Source organism: Taurulus bubalis (assembly GCF_910589615.1).
Source record: "Taurulus bubalis genome assembly, chromosome: 15".
NCBI classification, from domain to species: domain Eukaryota; kingdom Metazoa; phylum Chordata; class Actinopteri; order Perciformes; family Cottidae; genus Taurulus; species Taurulus bubalis.
This window is the reverse complement of record NC_136603.1, coordinates 22,644,496-22,660,832: the sequence shown is the minus strand read 5'-3', so window position 1 is coordinate 22,660,832 and position 16,337 is coordinate 22,644,496. Positions and strand designations below refer to the sequence as shown.

At 44.2% G+C, this 16,337-nt stretch overlaps 4 protein-coding genes across 4 annotated transcripts in view; all 4 read right to left on the bottom strand.

Moving 5' to 3' along the window:
* Positions 1 to 16,337, bottom strand: part of LOC306747679 (collagen alpha-3(VI) chain-like) — a 143,096-nt gene that overhangs the window by 70,211 nt on the left and 56,548 nt on the right.
* On the bottom strand, positions 109 to 966 carry LOC306747388 (collagen alpha-3(VI) chain-like; the record flags this gene model as incomplete). Its single annotated transcript, XM_079230448.1, has 2 exons — positions 109 to 716; positions 948 to 966. 2 exons carry the CDS (start codon positions 964 to 966, stop codon positions 109 to 111), a joined length of 627 nt encoding a protein of 208 aa, XP_079086574.1.
* Positions 5,098 to 5,955, bottom strand: LOC306747386 (collagen alpha-3(VI) chain-like; the record flags this gene model as incomplete). Its single annotated transcript, XM_079230442.1, has 2 exons — positions 5,098 to 5,705; positions 5,937 to 5,955. The coding sequence occupies 2 exons, from the start codon at positions 5,953 to 5,955 to the stop codon at positions 5,098 to 5,100; spliced, it is 627 nt and encodes a 208-aa protein (XP_079086568.1).
* On the bottom strand, positions 11,750 to 12,607 carry LOC306747384 (collagen alpha-3(VI) chain-like; the record flags this gene model as incomplete). Its single annotated transcript, XM_079230440.1, has 2 exons — positions 11,750 to 12,357; positions 12,589 to 12,607. 2 exons carry the CDS (start codon positions 12,605 to 12,607, stop codon positions 11,750 to 11,752), a joined length of 627 nt encoding a protein of 208 aa, XP_079086566.1.

The window sequence follows — 16,337 nt, the reverse complement described above, 5'->3', positions numbered from 1 at the left end:
AAATAAAAACGCCACAACATTGAGCTAAACAGGTTTTTGACTTGATCAATTTCCCTCAATTGTAGGGGAAACTAGTCAGCTAACATTTCAGGCCGTCAAGAGGCTGGTTTACATACCAGGTACAGTTGGTGCTTCTGGGGTGACGTCAATAACCACAGCCTCCAAGGAGGACTGAAGTTGCTGTTGGATACGTTGAAGGTCAGTGAAATCAGACACAGCGAAAGCAGAATTGCTATCGTGGGATATCTTCTGCAGTTCTCTGCTATCAGAACCCTTTGTTCCAATTGCAAAGGTCAAGACACCCAGCTGTTTGAGAGCAGCGGCTGATTCATCAACACTGTCAGAAGACCGGCCACCACTTAGCAATATCAGGACCTGTGGAACTCCTTCCAGCCGCCTGCTTCCAGCAGAGGCTGTGAAGACATTATCCCTCAAGTACTGGAGAGCTGCTCCAGTGTTGAGGGGTCTTCCGCCTTTGTGCCTCAAACCTCTGACAATGTCAAGGATCTCGACTTTGGTCGCGTATGTGTTCAAATAGAACTGGACAGCTGGATCTCTGCTGTACTGAACGACTGAGACACGGTCTTTGTTGTCATCCACACTGAGTCTCTCTACTACTCTTTGGACAAAGTCCTGCATAGCTGAGAATCCAGTTCTAGTACCATCTGATCCATCCAACAAGAACACAACATCTCTTCCTTTTGGCTGTGTCACCACTGGGGAACATATAATTCAAGACATATTTAGGTTCATGTGTCAAACATTTACCATACGAAAGTCAGATGATAAAAATTAATCCCATTTTTTGTAATTTACTTGATTAATCCAGGCTCAACTTTTTGGGGTTAAATTGCACTGGCTAACCTAAATTTAGAGAAATACACTTTGATACAGTTCAATTTGCATACTACCATGATCTTAAAATGCAAATTCAGTCACATTCTTACCCGTCTTTGTTGGTGTCATGGGTGTGGTGCTCACTAGTGCTGTGCTCATTAGCGAGGAGAGCTGTTCTTGGACACTGGGGAGGTCAGTGAACTCAGACACGGATAGAGTGTAATTAGGATCCTGGGTTATTTTCCGCAGCTCTCCACTGTCAGAGCTCCTTGTTCCAATGCCAATGACAACGATGCCCTGCTGTTTGAGAACAGAGGCTGGAGTATCTACATTGTCAAAAGACCTTCCACCATTTAGCAGGATCAATATCTGTGGAACACCTTGCAGGTGCCTACTCCCGGCGGAGTTTGTAAAGACGTTGTCCCTGACGTATTGGAGGGCGGCCCCGGTGTTGAGGGGTCTTCCTCCTCTGTGTTTTAGCCCTCTTACCGAATCCACAATATCTTCTTTTGTGGTGTATGTATTCAAATAGAAATTGACCTCTGAATCTCTGCTGTATTGTACTACAGAGACGCGATCATTGCTTTCTCCCACATTGAGTTTCTCCACCACTTTCTCAACAAAATCACGCATAGCAGGGAAGCCATTCCTTGTACTATCAGAACCATCCAGAAGGAAAACAACATCCTTTTTGGGAGTATCAACTGAGAAAGACAGGAAGACAACAAATATAAACCATTGCGAAAGGCACGATTGTGTATTACCAATAAAGTCATAAACTGTTTTCTGAAAAACACAAACATTGCCTTCTCTAATTTTTTACAGTAAATAAAAACGCCACAACATTGAGCTAAACAGGTTTTTGACTTGATCAATTTCCCTCAATTGTAGGGGAAACTAGTCAGCTAACATTTCAGGCCGTCAAGAGGCTGGTTTACATACCAGGTACAGTTGGTGCTTCTGGGGTGACGTCAATAACCACAGCCTCCAAGGAGGACTGAAGTTGCTGTTGGATACGTTGAAGGTCAGTGAAATCAGACACAGCGAAAGCAGAATTGCTATCGTGGGATATCTTCTGCAGTTCTCTGCTATCAGAACCCTTTGTTCCAATTGCAAAGGTCAAGACACCCAGCTGTTTGAGAGCAGCGGCTGATTCATCAACACTGTCAGAAGACCGGCCACCACTTAGCAATATCAGGACCTGTGGAACTCCTTCCAGCCGCCTGCTTCCAGCAGAGGCTGTGAAGACATTATCCCTCAAGTACTGGAGAGCTGCTCCAGTGTTGAGGGGTCTTCCGCCTTTGTGCCTCAAACCTCTGACAATGTCAAGGATCTCGACTTTGGTCGCGTATGTGTTCAAATAGAACTGGACAGCTGGATCTCTGCTGTACTGAACGACTGAGACACGGTCTTTGTTGTCATCCACACTGAGTCTCTCTACTACTCTTTGGACAAAGTCCTGCATAGCTGAGAATCCAGTTCTAGTACCATCTGATCCATCCAACAAGAACACAACATCTCTTCCTTTTGGCTGTGTCACCACTGGGGAACATATAATTCAAGACATATTTAGGTTCATGTGTCAAACATTTACCATACGAAAGTCAGATGATAAAAATTAATCCCATTTTTTGTAATTTACTTGATTAATCCAGGCTCAACTTTTTGGGGTTAAATTGCACTGGCTAACCTAAATTTAGAGAAATACACTTTGATACAGTTCAATTTGCATACTTCCATGATCTTAAAATGCAAATTCAGTCACATTCTTACCCGTCTTTGTTGGTGTCATGGGTGTGGTGCTCACTAGTGCTGTGCTCATTAGCGAGGAGAGCTGTTCTTGGACACTGGGGAGGTCAGTGAACTCAGACACGGATAGAGTGTAATTAGGATCCTGGGTTATTTTCCGCAGCTCTCCACTGTCAGAGCTCCTTGTTCCAATGCCAATGACAACGATGCCCTGCTGTTTGAGAACAGAGGCTGGAGTATCTACATTGTCAAAAGACCTTCCACCATTTAGCAGGATCAATATCTGTGGAACACCTTGCAGGTGCCTACTCCCGGCGGAGTTTGTAAAGACGTTGTCCCTGACGTATTGGAGGGCGGCCCCGGTGTTGAGGGGTCTTCCTCCTCTGTGTTTTAGCCCTCTTACCGAATCCACAATATCTTCTTTTGTGGTGTATGTATTCAAATAGAAATTGACCTCTGAATCTCTGCTGTATTGTACTACAGAGACGCGATCATTGCTTTCTCCCACATTGAGTTTCTCCACCACTTTCTCAACAAAATCACGCATAGCAGGGAAGCCATTCCTTGTACTATCAGAACCATCCAGAAGGAAAACAACATCCTTTTTGGGAGTATCAACTGAGAAAGACAGGAAGACAACAAATATAAACCATTGCGAAAGGCACGATTGTGTATTACCAATAAAGTCATAAACTGTTTTCTGAAAAACACAAACATTGCCTTCTCTAATTTTTTACAGTAAATAAAAACGCCACAACATTGAGCTAAACAGGTTTTTGACTTGATCAATTTCCCTCAATTGTAGGGGAAACTAGTCAGGTAACATTTCAGGCCGTCAAGAGGCTGGTTTACATACCAGGTACAGTTGGTGCTTCTGGGGTGACGTCAATAACCACAGCCTCCAAGGAGGACTGAAGTTGCTGTTGGATACGTTGAAGGTCAGTGAAATCAGACACAGCGAAAGCAGAATTGCTATCGTGGGATATCTTCTGCAGTTCTCTGCTATCAGAACCCTTTGTTCCAATTGCAAAGGTCAAGACACCCAGCTGTTTGAGAGCAGCGGCTGATTCATCAACACTGTCAGAAGACCGGCCACCACTTAGCAATATCAGGACCTGTGGAACTCCTTCCAGCCGCCTGCTTCCAGCAGAGGCTGTGAAGACATTATCCCTCAAGTACTGGAGAGCTGCTCCAGTGTTGAGGGGTCTTCCGCCTTTGTGCCTCAAACCTCTGACAATGTCAAGGATCTCGACTTTGGTCGCGTATGTGTTCAAATAGAACTGGACAGCTGGATCTCTGCTGTACTGAACGACTGAGACACGGTCTTTGTTGTCATCCACACTGAGTCTCTCTACTACTCTTTGGACAAAGTCCTGCATAGCTGAGAATCCAGTTCTAGTACCATCTGATCCATCCAACAAGAACACAACATCTCTTCCTTTTGGCTGTGTCACCACTGGGGAACATATAATTCAAGACATATTTAGGTTCATGTGTCAAACATTTACCATACGAAAGTCAGATGATAAAAATTAATCCCATTTTTTGTAATTTACTTGATTAATCCAGGCTCAACTTTTTGGGGTTAAATTGCACTGGCTAACCTACATTTAGAGAAATACACTTTGATACAGTTCAATTTGCATACTACCATGATCTTAAAATGCAAATTCAATCACATTCTTACCCGTCTTTGTTGGTGTCATGGGTGTGGTGCTCACTAGTGCTGTGCTCATTAGCGAGGAGAGCTGTTCTTGGACACTGGGGAGGTCAGTGAACTCAGACACGGATAGAGTGTAATTAGGATCCTGGGTTATTTTCCGCAGCTCTCCACTGTCAGAGCTCCTTGTTCCAATGCCAATGACAACGATGCCCTGCTGTTTGAGAACAGAGGCTGGAGTATCTACATTGTCAAAAGACCTTCCACCATTTAGCAGGATCAATATCTGTGGAACACCTTGCAGGTGCCTACTCCCGGCGGAGTTTGTAAAGACGTTGTCCCTGACGTATTGGAGGGCGGCCCCGGTGTTGAGGGGTCTTCCTCCTCTGTGTCTCAGCCCTCTTACCGAATCCACAATATCTTCTTTTGTGGTGTATGTATTCAAATAGAAATTGACCTCTGAATCTCTGCTGTATTGTACTACAGAGACGCGATCATTGCTTTCTCCCACATTGAGTTTCTCCACCACTTTCTCAACAAAATCACGCATAGCAGGGAAGCCATTCCTTGTACTATCAGAACCATCCAGAAGGAAAACAACATCCTTTTTGGGAGTATCAACTGAGAAAGACAGGAAGACAACAAATATAAACCATTGCGAAAGGCACGATTGTGTATTACCAATAAAGTCATAAACTGTTTTCTGAAAAACACAAACATTGCCTTCTCTAATTTTTTACAGTAAATAAAAACGCCACAACATTGAGCTAAACAGGTTTTTGACTTGATCAATTTCCCTCAATTGTAGGGGAAACTAGTCAGCTAGCATTTCAGGCCGTCAAGAGGCTGGTTTACATACCAGGTACAGTTGGTGCTTCTGGGGTGACGTCAATAACCACAGCCTCCAAGGAGGACTGAAGTTGCTGTTGGATACGTTGAAGGTCAGTGAAATCAGACACAGCGAAAGCAGAATTGCCATCGTGGGATATCTTCTGCAGTTCTCTGCTATCAGAACCCTTTGTTCCAATTGCAAAGGTCAAGACACCCAGCTGTTTGAGAGCAGCGGCTGATTCATCAACACTGTCAGAAGACCGGCCACCACTTAGCAATATCAGGACCTGTGGAACTCCTTCCAGCCGCCTGCTTCCAGCAGAGGCTGTGAAGACATTATCCCTCAAGTACTGGAGAGCTGCTCCAGTGTTGAGGGGTCTTCCGCCTTTGTGCCTCAAACCTCTGACAATGTCAAGGATCTCGACTTTGGTCGCGTATGTGTTCAAATAGAACTGGACAGCTGGATCTCTGCTGTACTGAACGACTGAGACACGGTCTTTGTTGTCATCCACACTGAGTCTCTCTACTACTCTTTGGACAAAGTCCTGCATAGCTGAGAATCCAGTTCTAGTACCATCTGATCCATCCAACAAGAACACAACATCTCTTCCTTTTGGCTGTGTCACCACTGGGGAACATATAATTCAAGACATATTTAGGTTCATGTGTCAAACATTTACCATACGAAAGTCAGATGATAAAAATTAATCCCATTTTTTTGTATTTACTTGATTAATCCAGGCTCAACTTTTTGGGGTTAAATTGCACTGGCTAACCTACATTTAGAGAAATACACTTTGATACAGTTCAATTTGCATACTACCATGATCTTAAAATGCAAATTCAATCACATTCTTACCCGTCTTTGTTGGTGTCATGGGTGTGGTGCTCACTAGTGCTGTGCTCATTAGCGAGGAGAGCTGTTCTTGGACACTGGGGAGGTCAGTGAACTCAGACACGGATAGAGTGTAATTAGGATCCTGGGTTATTTTCCGCAGCTCTCCACTGTCAGAGCTCCTTGTTCCAATGCCAATGACAACGATGCCCTGCTGTTTGAGAACAGAGGCTGGAGTATCTACATTGTCAAAAGACCTTCCACCATTTAGCAGGATCAATATCTGTGGAACACCTTGCAGGTGCCTACTCCCGGCGGAGTTTGTAAAGACGTTGTCCCTGACGTATTGGAGGGCGGCCCCGGTGTTGAGGGGTCTTCCTCCTCTGTGTCTGAGCCCTCTTACCGAATCCACAATATCTTCTTTTGTGGTGTATGTATTCAAATAGAAATTGACCTCTGAATCTCTGCTGTATTGTACTACAGAGACGCGATCATTGCTTTCTCCCACATTGAGTTTCTCCACCACTTTCTCAACAAAATCACGCATAGCAGGGAAGCCATTCCTTGTACTATCAGAACCATCCAGAAGGAAAACAACATCCTTTTTGGGAGTATCAACTGAGAAAGACAGGAAGACAACAAATATAAACCATTGCGAAAGGCACGATTGTGTATTACCAATAAAGTCATAAACTGTTTTCTGAAAAACACAAACATTGCCTTCTCTAATTTTTTACAGTAAATAAAAACGCCACAACATTGAGCTAAACAGGTTTTTGACTTGATCAATTTCCCTCAATTGTAGGGGAAACTAGTCAGCTAGCATTTCAGGCCGTCAAGAGGCTGGTTTACATACCAGGTACAGTTGGTGCTTCTGGGGTGACGTCAATAACCACAGCCTCCAAGGAGGACTGAAGTTGCTGTTGGATACGTTGAAGGTCAGTGAAATCAGACACAGCGAAAGCAGAATTGCCATCGTGGGATATCTTCTGCAGTTCTCTGCTATCAGAACCCTTTGTTCCAATTGCAAAGGTCAAGACACCCAGCTGTTTGAGAGCAGCGGCTGATTCATCAACACTGTCAGAAGACCGGCCACCACTTAGCAATATCAGGACCTGTGGAACTCCTTCCAGCCGCCTGCTTCCAGCAGAGGCTGTGAAGACATTATCCCTCAAGTACTGGAGAGCTGCTCCAGTGTTGAGGGGTCTTCCGCCTTTGTGCCTCAAACCTCTGACAATGTCAAGGATCTCGACTTTGGTCGCGTATGTGTTCAAATAGAACTGGACAGCTGGATCTCTGCTGTACTGAACGACTGAGACACGGTCTTTGTTGTCATCCACACTGAGTCTCTCTACTACTCTTTGGACAAAGTCCTGCATAGCTGAGAATCCAGTTCTAGTACCATCTGATCCATCCAACAAGAACACAACATCTCTTCCTTTTGGCTGTGTCACCACTGGGGAACATATAATTCAAGACATATTTAGGTTCATGTGTCAAACATTTACCATACGAAAGTCAGATGATAAAAATTAATCCCATTTTTTGTAATTTACTTGATTAATCCAGGCTCAACTTTTTGGGGTTAAATTGCACTGGCTAACCTAAATTTAGAGAAATACACTTTGATACAGTTCAATTTGCATACTTCCATGATCTTAAAATGCAAATTCAGTCACATTCTTACCCGTCTTTGTTGGTGTCATGGGTGTGGTGCTCACTAGTGCTGTGCTCATTAGCGAGGAGAGCTGTTCTTGGACACTGGGGAGGTCAGTGAACTCAGACACGGATAGAGTGTAATTAGGATCCTGGGTTATTTTCCGCAGCTCTCCACTGTCAGAGCTCCTTGTTCCAATGCCAATGACAACGATGCCCTGCTGTTTGAGAACAGAGGCTGGAGTATCTACATTGTCAAAAGACCTTCCACCATTTAGCAGGATCAATATCTGTGGAACACCTTGCAGGTGCCTACTCCCGGCGGAGTTTGTAAAGACGTTGTCCCTGACGTTTTGGAGGGCGGCCCCGGTGTTGAGGGGTCTTCCTCCTCTGTGTTTTAGCCCTCTTACCGAATCCACAATATCTTCTTTTGTGGTGTATGTATTCAAATAGAAATTGACCTCTGAATCTCTGCTGTATTGTACTACAGAGACGCGATCATTGCTTTCTCCCACATTGAGTTTCTCCACCACTTTCTCAACAAAATCACGCATAGCAGGGAAGCCATTCCTTGTACTATCAGAACCATCCAGAAGGAAAACAACATCCTTTTTGGGAGTATCAACTGAGAAAGACAGGAAGACAACAAATATAAACCATTGCGAAAGGCACGATTGTGTATTACCAATAAAGTCATAAACTGTTTTCTGAAAAACACAAACATTGCCTTCTCTAATTTTTTACAGTAAATAAAAACGCCACAACATTGAGCTAAACAGGTTTTTGACTTGATCAATTTCCCTCAATTGTAGGGGAAACTAGTCAGCTAACATTTCAGGCCGTCAAGAGGCTGGTTTACATACCAGGTACAGTTGGTGCTTCTGGGGTGACGTCAATAACCACAGCCTCCAAGGAGGACTGAAGTTGCTGTTGGATACGTTGAAGGTCAGTGAAATCAGACACAGCGAAAGCAGAATTGCTATCGTGGGATATCTTCTGCAGTTCTCTGCTATCAGAACCCTTTGTTCCAATTGCAAAGGTCAAGACACCCAGCTGTTTGAGAGCAGCGGCTGATTCATCAACACTGTCAGAAGACCGGCCACCACTTAGCAATATCAGGACCTGTGGAACTCCTTCCAGCCGCCTGCTTCCAGCAGAGGCTGTGAAGACATTATCCCTCAAGTACTGGAGAGCTGCTCCAGTGTTGAGGGGTCTTCCGCCTTTGTGCCTCAAACCTCTGACAATGTCAAGGATCTCGACTTTGGTCGCGTATGTGTTCAAATAGAACTGGACAGCTGGATCTCTGCTGTACTGAACGACTGAGACACGGTCTTTGTTGTCATCCACACTGAGTCTCTCTACTACTCTTTGGACAAAGTCCTGCATAGCTGAGAATCCAGTTCTAGTACCATCTGATCCATCCAACAAGAACACAACATCTCTTCCTTTTGGCTGTGTCACCACTGGGGAACATATAATTCAAGACATATTTAGGTTCATGTGTCAAACATTTACCATACGAAAGTCAGATGATAAAAATTAATCCCATTTTTTTTAATTTACTTGATTAATCCAGGCTCAACTTTTTGGGGTTAAATTGCACTGGCTAACCTACATTTAGAGAAATACACTTTGATACAGTTCAATTTGCATACTACCATGATCTTAAAATGCAAATTCAGTCACATTCTTACCCGTCTTTGTTGGTGTCATGGGTGTGGTGCTCACTAGTGCTGTGCTCATTAGCGAGGAGAGCTGTTCTTGGACACTGGGGAGGTCAGTGAACTCAGACACGGATAGAGTGTAATTAGGATCCTGGGTTATTTTCCGCAGCTCTCCACTGTCAGAGCTCCTTGTTCCAATGCCAATGACAACGATGCCCTGCTGTTTGAGAACAGAGGCTGGAGTATCTACATTGTCAAAAGACCTTCCACCATTTAGCAGGATCAATATCTGTGGAACACCTTGCAGGTGCCTACTCCCGGCGGAGTTTGTAAAGACGTTGTCCCTGACGTATTGGAGGGCGGCCCCGGTGTTGAGGGGTCTTCCTCCTCTGTGTCTCAGCCCTCTTACCGAATCCACAATATCTTCTTTTGTGGTGTATGTATTCAAATAGAAATTGACCTCTGAATCTCTGCTGTATTGTACTACAGAGACGCGATCATTGCTTTCTCCCACATTGAGTTTCTCCACCACTTTCTCAACAAAATCACGCATAGCAGGGAAGCCATTCCTTGTACTATCAGAACCATCCAGAAGGAAAACAACATCCTTTTTGGGAGTATCAACTGAGAAAGACAGGAAGACAACAAATATAAACCATTGCGAAAGGCACGATTGTGTATTACCAATAAAGTCATAAACTGTTTTCTGAAAAACACAAACATTGCCTTCTCTAATTTTTTACAGTAAATAAAAACGCCACAACATTGAGCTAAACAGGTTTTTGACTTGATCAATTTCCCTCAATTGTAGGGGAAACTAGTCAGCTAGCATTTCAGGCCGTCAAGAGGCTGGTTTACATACCAGGTACAGTTGGTGCTTCTGGGGTGACGTCAATAACCACAGCCTCCAAGGAGGACTGAAGTTGCTGTTGGATACGTTGAAGGTCAGTGAAATCAGACACAGCGAAAGCAGAATTGCCATCGTGGGATATCTTCTGCAGTTCTCTGCTATCAGAACCCTTTGTTCCAATTGCAAAGGTCAAGACACCCAGCTGTTTGAGAGCAGCGGCTGATTCATCAACACTGTCAGAAGACCGGCCACCACTTAGCAATATCAGGACCTGTGGAACTCCTTCCAGCCGCCTGCTTCCAGCAGAGGCTGTGAAGACATTATCCCTCAAGTACTGGAGAGCTGCTCCAGTGTTGAGGGGTCTTCCGCCTTTGTGCCTCAAACCTCTGACAATGTCAAGGATCTCGACTTTGGTCGCGTATGTGTTCAAATAGAACTGGACAGCTGGATCTCTGCTGTACTGAACGACTGAGACACGGTCTTTGTTGTCATCCACACTGAGTCTCTCTACTACTCTTTGGACAAAGTCCTGCATAGCTGAGAATCCAGTTCTAGTACCATCTGATCCATCCAACAAGAACACAACATCTCTTCCTTTTGGCTGTGTCACCACTGGGGAACATATAATTCAAGACATATTTAGGTTCATGTGTCAAACATTTACCATACGAAAGTCAGATGATAAAAATTAATCCCATTTTTTGTAATTTACTTGATTAATCCAGGCTCAACTTTTTGGGGTTAAATTGCACTGGCTAACCTAAATTTAGAGAAATACACTTTGATACAGTTCAATTTGCATACTACCATGATCTTAAAATGCAAATTCAGTCACATTCTTACCCGTCTTTGTTGGTGTCATGGGTGTGGTGCTCACTAGTGCTGTGCTCATTAGCGAGGAGAGCTGTTCTTGGACACTGGGGAGGTCAGTGAACTCAGACACGGATAGAGTGTAATTAGGATCCTGGGTTATTTTCCGCAGCTCTCCACTGTCAGAGCTCCTTGTTCCAATGCCAATGACAACGATGCCCTGCTGTTTGAGAACAGAGGCTGGAGTATCTACATTGTCAAAAGACCTTCCACCATTTAGCAGGATCAATATCTGTGGAACACCTTGCAGGTGCCTACTCCCGGCGGAGTTTGTAAAGACGTTGTCCCTGACGTATTGGAGGGCGGCCCCGGTGTTGAGGGGTCTTCCTCCTCTGTGTCTCAGCCCTCTTACCGAATCCACAATATCTTCTTTTGTGGTGTATGTATTCAAATAGAAATTGACCTCTGAATCTCTGCTGTATTGTACTACAGAGACGCGATCATTGCTTTCTCCCACATTGAGTTTCTCCACCACTTTCTCAACAAAATCACGCATAGCAGGGAAGCCATTCCTTGTACTATCAGAACCATCCAGAAGGAAAACAACATCCTTTTTGGGAGTATCAACTGAGAAAGACAGGAAGACAAAAAATATAAACCATTGCGAAAGGCACGATTGTGTATTACCAATAAAGTCATAAACTGTTTTCTGAAAAACACAAACATTGCCTTCTCTAATTTTTTACAGTAAATAAAAACGCCACAACATTGAGCTAAACAGGTTTTTGACTTGATCAATTTCCCTCAATTGTAGGGGAAACTAGTCAGCTAGCATTTCAGGCCGTCAAGAGGCTGGTTTACATACCAGGTACAGTTGGTGCTTCTGGGGTGACGTCAATAACCACAGCCTCCAAGGAGGACTGAAGTTGCTGTTGGATACGTTGAAGGTCAGTGAAATCAGACACAGCGAAAGCAGAATTGCCATCGTGGGATATCTTCTGCAGTTCTCTGCTATCAGAACCCTTTGTTCCAATTGCAAAGGTCAAGACACCCAGCTGTTTGAGAGCAGAGGCTGATTCATTAACACTGTCAGAAGACCGGCCACCACTTAGCAATATCAGGACCTGTGGAACTCCTTCCAGCCGCCTGCTTCCAGCAGAGGCTGTGAAGACATTATCCCTCAAGTACTGGAGAGCTGCTCCAGTGTTGAGGGGTCTTCCGCCTTTGTGCCTCAAACCTCTGACAATGTCAAGGATCTCGACTTTGGTCGCGTATGTGTTCAAATAGAACTGGACAGCTGGATCTCTGCTGTACTGAACGACTGAGACACGGTCTTTGTTGTCATCCACACTGAGTCTCTCTACTACTCTTTGGACAAAGTCCTGCATAGCTGAGAATCCAGTTCTAGTACCATCTGATCCATCCAACAAGAACACAACATCTCTTCCTTTTGGCTGTGTCACCACTGGGGAACATATAATTCAAGACATATTTAGGTTCATGTGTCAAACATTTACCATACGAAAGTCAGATGATAAAAATTAATCCCATTTTTTGTAATTTACTTGATTAATCCAGGCTCAACTTTTTGGGGTTAAATTGCACTGGCTAACCTAAATTTAGAGAAATACACTTTGATACAGTTCAATTTGCATACTTCCATGATCTTAAAATGCAAATTCAGTCACATTCTTACCCGTCTTTGTTGGTGTCATGGGTGTGGTGCTCACTAGTGCTGTGCTCATTAGCGAGGAGAGCTGTTCTTGGACACTGGGGAGGTCAGTGAACTCAGACACGGATAGAGTGTAATTAGGATCCTGGGTTATTTTCCGCAGCTCTCCACTGTCAGAGCTCCTTGTTCCAATGCCAATGACAACGATGCCCTGCTGTTTGAGAACAGAGGCTGGAGTATCTACATTGTCAAAAGACCTTCCACCATTTAGCAGGATCAATATCTGTGGAACACCTTGCAGGTGCCTACTCCCGGCGGAGTTTGTAAAGACGTTGTCCCTGACGTATTGGAGGGCGGCCCCGGTGTTGAGGGGTCTTCCTCCTCTGTGTTTTAGCCCTCTTACCGAATCCACAATATCTTCTTTTGTGGTGTATGTATTCAAATAGAAATTGACCTCTGAATCTCTGCTGTATTGTACTACAGAGACGCGATCATTGCTTTCTCCCACATTGAGTTTCTCCACCACTTTCTCAACAAAATCACGCATAGCAGGGAAGCCATTCCTTGTACTATCAGAACCATCCAGAAGGAAAACAACATCCTTTTTGGGAGTATCAACTGAGAAAGACAGGAAGACAACAAATATAAACCATTGCGAAAGGCACGATTGTGTATTACCAATAAAGTCATAAACTGTTTTCTGAAAAACACAAACATTGCCTTCTCTAATTTTTTACAGTAAATAAAAACGCCACAACATTGAGCTAAACAGGTTTTTGACTTGATCAATTTCCCTCAATTGTAGGGGAAACTAGTCAGCTAACATTTCAGGCCGTCAAGAGGCTGGTTTACATACCAGGTACAGTTGGTGCTTCTGGGGTGACGTCAATAACCACAGCCTCCAAGGAGGACTGAAGTTGCTGTTGGATACGTTGAAGGTCAGTGAAATCAGACACAGCGAAAGCAGAATTGCTATCGTGGGATATCTTCTGCAGTTCTCTGCTATCAGAACCCTTTGTTCCAATTGCAAAGGTCAAGACACCCAGCTGTTTGAGAGCAGCGGCTGATTCATCAACACTGTCAGAAGACCGGCCACCACTTAGCAATATCAGGACCTGTGGAACTCCTTCCAGCCGCCTGCTTCCAGCAGAGGCTGTGAAGACATTATCCCTCAAGTACTGGAGAGCTGCTCCAGTGTTGAGGGGTCTTCCGCCTTTGTGCCTCAAACCTCTGACAATGTCAAGGATCTCGACTTTGGTCGCGTATGTGTTCAAATAGAACTGGACAGCTGGATCTCTGCTGTACTGAACGACTGAGACACGGTCTTTGTTGTCATCCACACTGAGTCTCTCTACTACTCTTTGGACAAAGTCCTGCATAGCTGAGAATCCAGTTCTAGTACCATCTGATCCATCCAACAAGAACACAACATCTCTTCCTTTTGGCTGTGTCACCACTGGGGAACATATAATTCAAGACATATTTAGGTTCATGTGTCAAACATTTACCATACGAAAGTCAGATGATAAAAATTAATCCCATTTTTTTTAATTTACTTGATTAATCCAGGCTCAACTTTTTGGGGTTAAATTGCACTGGCTAACCTACATTTAGAGAAATACACTTTGATACAGTTCAATTTGCATACTACCATGATCTTAAAATGCAAATTCAGTCACATTCTTACTCGTCTTTGTTGGTGTCATGGGTGTGGTGCTCACTAGTGCTGTGCTCATTAGCGAGGAGAGCTGTTCTTGGACACTGGGGAGGTCAGTGAACTCAGACACGGATAGAGTGTAATTAGGATCCTGGGTTATTTTCCGCAGCTCTCCACTGTCAGAGCTCCTTGTTCCAATGCCAATGACAACGATGCCCTGCTGTTTGAGAACAGAGGCTGGAGTATCTACATTGTCAAAAGACCTTCCACCATTTAGCAGGATCAATATCTGTGGAACACCTTGCAGGTGCCTACTCCCGGCGGAGTTTGTAAAGACGTTGTCCCTGACGTATTGGAGGGCGGCCCCGGTGTTGAGGGGTCTTCCTCCTCTGTGTCTCAGCCCTCTTACCGAATCCACAATATCTTCTTTTGTGGTGTATGTATTCAAATAGAAATTGACCTCTGAATCTCTGCTGTATTGTACTACAGAGACGCGATCATTGCTTTCTCCCACATTGAGTTTCTCCACCACTTTCTCAACAAAATCACGCATAGCAGGGAAGCCATTCCTTGTACTATCAGAACCATCCAGAAGGAAAACAACATCCTTTTTGGGAGTATCAACTGAGAAAGACAGGAAGACAACAAATATAAACCATTGCGAAAGGCACGATTGTGTATTACCAATAAAGTCATAAACTGTTTTCTGAAAAACACAAACATTGCCTTCTCTAATTTTTTACAGTAAATAAAAACGCCACAACATTGAGCTAAACAGGTTTTTGACTTGATCAATTTCCCTCAATTGTAGGGGAAACTAGTCAGCTAGCATTTCAGGCCGTCAAGAGGCTGGTTTACATACCAGGTACAGTTGGTGCTTCTGGGGTGACGTCAATAACCACAGCCTCCAAGGAGGACTGAAGTTGCTGTTGGATACGTTGAAGGTCAGTGAAATCAGACACAGCGAAAGCAGAATTGCCATCGTGGGATATCTTCTGCAGTTCTCTGCTATCAGAACCCTTTGTTCCAATTGCAAAGGTCAAGACACCCAGCTGTTTGAGAGCAGCGGCTGATTCATCAACACTGTCAGAAGACCGGCCACCACTTAGCAATATCAGGACCTGTGGAACTCCTTCCAGCCGCCTGCTTCCAGCAGAGGCTGTGAAGACATTATCCCTCAAGTACTGGAGAGCTGCTCCAGTGTTGAGGGGTCTTCCGCCTTTGTGCCTCAAACCTCTGACAATGTCAAGGATCTCGACTTTGGTCGCGTATGTGTTCAAATAGAACTGGACAGCTGGATCTCTGCTGTACTGAACGACTGAGACACGGTCTTTGTTGTCATCCACACTGAGTCTCTCTACTACTCTTTGGACAAAGTCCTGCATAGCTGAGAATCCAGTTCTAGTACCATCTGATCCATCCAACAAGAACACAACATCTCTTCCTTTTGGCTGTGTCACCACTGGGGAACATATAATTCAAGACATATTTAGGTTCATGTGTCAAACATTTACCATACGAAAGTCAGATGATAAAAATTAATCCCATTTTTTGTAATTTACTTGATTAATCCAGGCTCAACTTTTTGGGGTTAAATTGCACTGGCTAACCTACATTTAGAGAAATACACTTTGATACAGTTCAATTTGCATACTACCATGATCTTAAAATGCAAATTCAGTCACATTCTTACCCGTCTTTGTTGGTGTCATGGGTGTGGTGCTCACTAGTGCTGTGCTCATTAACGAGGAGAGCTGTTCTTGGACACTGGGGAGGTCAGTGAACTCAGACACGGATAGAGTGTAATTAGGATCCTGGGTTATTTTCCGCAGCTCTCCACTGTCAGAGCTCCTTGTTCCAATGCCAATGACAACGATGCCCTGCTGTTTGAGAACAGAGGCTGGAGTATCTACATTGTCAAAAGACCTTCCACCATTTAGCAGGATCAATATCTGTGGAACACCTTGCAGGTGCCTACTCCCGGCGTAGTTTGTAAAGACGTTGTCTCTGACGTATTGGAGGGCGGCCCCGGTGTTGAGGGGTCTTCCTCCTCTGTGTCTCAGCCCTCTAACCGAATCCACAATATCTCCTTTTGTGGTGTATGTATTCAAATAGA